Raw genomic sequence first — 4,175 nt, forward strand, 5'->3', positions numbered from 1 at the left:
CCCCTCGCTTCGGCCCCGCCCCTCCCCAGGCTCTGGCCCCGCCCTTCCCCGCCCCTCCCCTCCCTATTCGGATTCCAATCCCCGCCCCGCGTCTCCCCGCTTCAGTGTCGGAGTCCCAGTCCCTGACTTCGGTCCGCGCGCACCGTTGGGCTGCTGCTGCATGAACGGGTAGAAACTGTTGTTCTTGAGGCGCCTGGCGAGGCTGCGCTCGGTGCAGAAGAGTCCTTGGGCCCAGAGCTGGAAGGGCTTACCGCTAGAGGTCGTAGGCAGTCCGCTGAACCGGCCCTTGGGGGCCTGGGTCGGGTACGGACGGTCAGCTGGGCGGCTCGTCTGTTGCCACTACCCACTGCCCACAGCTACGCTCATACCTGGGAGAATAATGCTTCCAGGGCTGCGGTCAGGAAGGAGCAGGAGCTCTGGGGCGAAGACAGGGGAGCGACACCAGGTGGCGGTCTAGGCTGCGCGGCGCCGGGTTCTAGAAGCTCTGGGCAGTGGGTTCTAGAAGGGACTATTCTGTTGTGGTGGGCGTGAACTTCCCGGCTAGCCTCTGCCCCACTGGAAGCCCCCTGTACAGCCTGACTCACATCACGTGCTCGAATCACTCCTGCCGGCCTGCACGATGTGCCATGTCAGGTCAGTGCTTCCTGGGTAGCAGGTGGGCAGGCTGGATGCAGGGATCCTTCCCCACCCAAAGCGCATGCCCACAGCTCTCACCTCCAGAGCTGGAGCAGCTTCACCTGGGCCTGTACGGCATGTCAGACCGGCTGACTCTAGCCAAGGAAGGCAGCCCTCTGCTCACCCAGAAGTGGTGTCACAGACTGCGGGAGCTGGATTTGAGTGGCCAGGGCTTCAGTGAGAAGGACCTTGAGCAGGCCTTAGCTGCCTTCTCAGGCACCCTGGGGGCTTGCACCCAGCCCGTGCTCCCTCAGGGCTCGGGCCCGGAACAGCCCGCCCCATGTAGGGCCCGGGGCCGCCTGCAGGCGGGTTCAGCCTGCGATTCCAGCGCCAAATCCGGCCACAGCTCTGGCCTGGCCCCTCGCTTCGGCCCCGCCCCCACCCCAGTCCCCGCCCCGCATCCCGGCCTTTTAGTCCCTGACTCGGGTCGGTCAGCCTTAACAGAGAGACACCCCAAGCCTAAGTTGGAGAGAAATCGGCAGGCAGGTGCCCACAAGGAGCCCATGACTGGGCGTGGTCACTCTCTCTCCATTGCCAGCTCTGTCCTAGTCAGCCTCACATACTATCAGAGGCAGCTCACCTTAGTGCCCTAGGATGGGGCACACAAGCACAGGCACTCAGTCCAGGAGTGAGCTCGCAAGGCACAGCCTCCCTCAGGGACAACCCTTGTCCCCTCACTCTGATCCCAAAGACCACACAAGAGTTCCAAAAAGGGTTTTATTATAACAAAACACTCAAATATCCAAAACTGGGAAAAGAGGCAGGGCAGGGCTGGCTGGCAGAGGGGCCTGAAGCTGGCTAGCTGGGGGAGGGGAGGCTGGTGAGCAGCTGCTCCAGGCACCATTGGACTTCCTCTGGGCCCCTGTAGGCCCGCTTCAGACCCCGGGGAAGGCAACGGCAGGACTCCAGGTTGAGGTACCGCAGACCTGGGCAGCTGCTTATCACAGAGCTGTGGGGGCAGGGCAGGCCACAGCAGGTTAAGCACCAGCAGGGCTGAGCCAGTCTAGGGAGCCCTCGCTGCCCTTGCACCACAGCTGGCTATGCCCCTTACACCTATCAAGGCCCACCCTCAGTACCCTGGGTGTCCCTGAGGCCAACCCCAAGCAGGGACTTGGCCAGTATGGGCTCCGTTTTCTGACTCCTGGAACTGGCAAGCCACGCAGGATTGGGGCTAAGCTATACTGGCTCCACGGAACTAGGGGGTTGCTAACCTGACTGTGCCTGGTGTGACCCGAGTGCCCCTGAGGTTGAGGGAGCACAGGGCCTGGTGGGAGCCCCCAGGGGTGCCTGAGAAGGCAGCTAAGGCCTGCTCCAGGTCCTTCTCACTGAAGCCCTGGCCACTCAAGTCCAGCTCCCGCAGACTGTGACACCACTTCTGGGTGAGCAGAGGGCTGCCTTCCTTGGTTAGAGTCAGCCGGTCTGACATGCCGTACAGGCCCAGGTGAAGCTGCTCCAGCTCTGGAGGTAAGAGGAATGGGCATGAGCTTTGGGTGGGGAAGGATCCCTGCATCCAGCCTGCCCACCTGCCACCCAGGAAGCACTGACCCTGACACGGCAGATCGTGCAGGCCAGCAGGCGTGATCCGAGCACAACCTCGCAGATCCAGCAGGCGCAGGTGAGGGGAGCCGTGGAGCAGGCGGCCCAGGACCTCATTGCTCACAAAGTTACAGGTGGAGCTAGCAAGGCAGAGCTCCTCAAGGCTGGGAAAACCTGGGCCAGGAGTCATCGCTCGCCCGGAAGGCTTGGGCAGCCACATCAGGTTCAACAGCCGCAGCACCTAGGAGCGAGGCCCAGGCTGCAGATGGGGAGGGGGGTGACAGGTGCAAGAGGTGGGGCGTCAGGTACCTGCAGCTGGGGGCAGCCTTTCTGCAGGGCCTCTACAGGCAGCTGGAGGGGAGTGATGTTGTGGTTGAGGCCAGTGCTCACCTCCAGGACCTGGAGCTGTGGGCAGCAGCTGCCCTGTAGAGGTGGGGAGAACACGAGGTCGGGCGTCTGGCAGTCCCTGGCTTGGCACCCAGCTCTGCTCCTGGCTGTCACCAACCTACCAGCAGTGCACCCAAGATGGCTGTTGTCTGGGAGTTGTAGGTCAGCCACAGCTTCTGCATTCGGGGTCCAGCTTCCTCCAAGAAGCTTACCACAGCCGTGGACTCCACCTAGGGACCCAGCACAGGGGTACCTGCCACCTCAGCCCAGGCTTCCTTGGGGCCCCTGGGGACATAGGGCTCACCATTGAGTGCTGTATGTCCAGGCTGTGGAGCTGAGGGCAGGCTTTGGCTAGCATGATCAGAGCGTCAGGGGTCACACCATGACAGTCAGAAAGCTTGAGGAAGCTGAGCCGAGGACAGGACTCGCTAACCAGCTGTGGAAGACAGAGGGCCAGCTGGGGGTTGGAGAAGGGAAAGAGACCAATGGCTGGTGCCAACGCCACTTCACTGTCTCAGCAATGAGCTCCTTTCTGGCCATTCCAGGCCTACCTGGGTGCTCTCACTTCTCACTCCTCCCTCCTGGAGGAGATGCCAGGAAAAGAAAACCAAGCAGGCATCCTCATGGGGCATCACTGGGCCCCCACGGTACCTGACTCACTTCCTGGAAGTACTGGGCAACCCCAGAGTGTCATGGCTGGCGTGTAGGGCAGCCTCACGCTCTCACCTTCAACACAGGGTGTAGCTGGGACTTCCAGTGGATGAGAGTCAGCCTCTGGAGCTGTGAGAACCTGGGCCGACAGCAGAGGCAGAGCTGCAGGCCGTTTCCTTGCTTCCCTTCTGCCAGCGTTCTCCCCGCCCATCCCCTTGGTGCAGGAATGCAGGAAGGGGCCTGGGGCTTTCACACAACACAAAAGTGACGTGAGGGAGTAAGAAAAAGATGGAATTCCTCACCGATTGGGCATAAGCCACTCCAGGGAAGAAAGGAGCTTTTTCTCAGCCTTGGCCCCACTCTTAGCGGGGCGGCCAGCCAGCGGGGGAGACAGGGTCAGGGTGTGCCAGAGTGCAGGCTGGGAGGCGGCCTCGTTCCAGCGGCGGCACACGCGCGCAGCCCTGGGAGAAAGGATCTGGTGAGGGGCCGGGCTTTCTGTGGCCGACGCTCGCCCTCATTGGCTGCCGCTGTGGGGTTTCCTAAGAGGGACCTGCCCCTCCCAACTCTCACAGCGGCGCGGTCAGTTCAAAGTGTGGCCCCGGGTGTTCCAAGTAGACCCTGAGAGACTGCTGCCGTGGACACGTGTGTGGGCGCTCGGGCCCCCGCTGCGTGCCTATTCGGTCGGCCTGAGCTACGGCGCTGCGCGCAAAGGGTAGGGTACCTGCCGAGAAATGGTATAGGCCCATCAGCCGCCACCAGCAATCCGAAAATTTGCAGCAGGATTTCCAGGGGAACGCGGTCACCCCAGCCCGGGTCGGGCTCCTGCAGCGGCGTGGGCGCGGGCGCGGTTCTGGGTTTGGCCTCGGCCGCACGGGACCCCGGGGACCGCAGCCGCTGAGCTCGGCGGGCGGCGCGCCTCTGCGCGC

General features: G+C 63.0%; 3 protein-coding genes across 6 annotated transcripts in view; 1 reads left to right on the plus strand and 2 right to left on the minus strand.

The window, feature by feature from the left end:
• The window catches only part of TMEM249 (transmembrane protein 249), a 2,135-nt gene extending 1,436 nt beyond the window's left edge, over window positions 1-699 (minus strand). The window contains exons 1-2 of the mRNA XM_010852541.1: window positions 613-699; window positions 144-339 (exon numbers count right to left, since the gene is read on the minus strand). Coding sequence (XP_010850843.1) covers window positions 144-339; window positions 613-699 — 283 coding nt within the window. The remainder of the gene's footprint in view (window positions 1-143; window positions 340-612) is intronic.
• SLC52A2 (solute carrier family 52 (riboflavin transporter), member 2) overlaps window positions 1-4,175 on the plus strand; it is an 8,910-nt gene that overhangs the window by 1,579 nt on the left and 3,156 nt on the right. The window contains exon 1 of one of the 4 annotated variants that reach the window (XM_010852463.1): window positions 134-168. The exons of 2 other annotated variants lie outside the window; for them this stretch is intronic. The gene's annotated coding sequence lies outside the window, so the exon portion shown is untranslated. Of the gene's footprint in view, window positions 1-133; window positions 169-3,671; window positions 3,962-4,175 lie in introns of those variants that run through there. One more of the 4 variants, XM_010852510.1, reaches the window with a different exon arrangement.
• FBXL6 (F-box and leucine-rich repeat protein 6) overlaps window positions 1,334-4,175 on the minus strand; it is a 3,885-nt gene continuing 1,043 nt past the window's right edge. The window contains exons 3-11 of the mRNA XM_010852553.1: window positions 3,971-4,167; window positions 3,552-3,710; window positions 3,325-3,388; window positions 2,903-3,034; window positions 2,721-2,828; window positions 2,521-2,634; window positions 2,221-2,452; window positions 1,887-2,133; window positions 1,334-1,624 (exon numbers count right to left, since the gene is read on the minus strand). Coding sequence (XP_010850855.1) covers window positions 1,474-1,624; window positions 1,887-2,133; window positions 2,221-2,452; window positions 2,521-2,634; window positions 2,721-2,828; window positions 2,903-3,034; window positions 3,325-3,388; window positions 3,552-3,710; window positions 3,971-4,167 — 1,404 coding nt within the window. The 3' untranslated portion in view covers window positions 1,334-1,473. The remainder of the gene's footprint in view (window positions 1,625-1,886; window positions 2,134-2,220; window positions 2,453-2,520; window positions 2,635-2,720; window positions 2,829-2,902; window positions 3,035-3,324; window positions 3,389-3,551; window positions 3,711-3,970; window positions 4,168-4,175) is intronic.

This window comes from Bison bison, unplaced genomic scaffold (genome assembly GCF_000754665.1).
Source record: "Bison bison bison isolate TAMUID 2011002044 unplaced genomic scaffold, Bison_UMD1.0 scf7180017852170, whole genome shotgun sequence".
NCBI classification, from domain to species: Eukaryota; Metazoa; Chordata; class Mammalia; order Artiodactyla; family Bovidae; genus Bison; species Bison bison.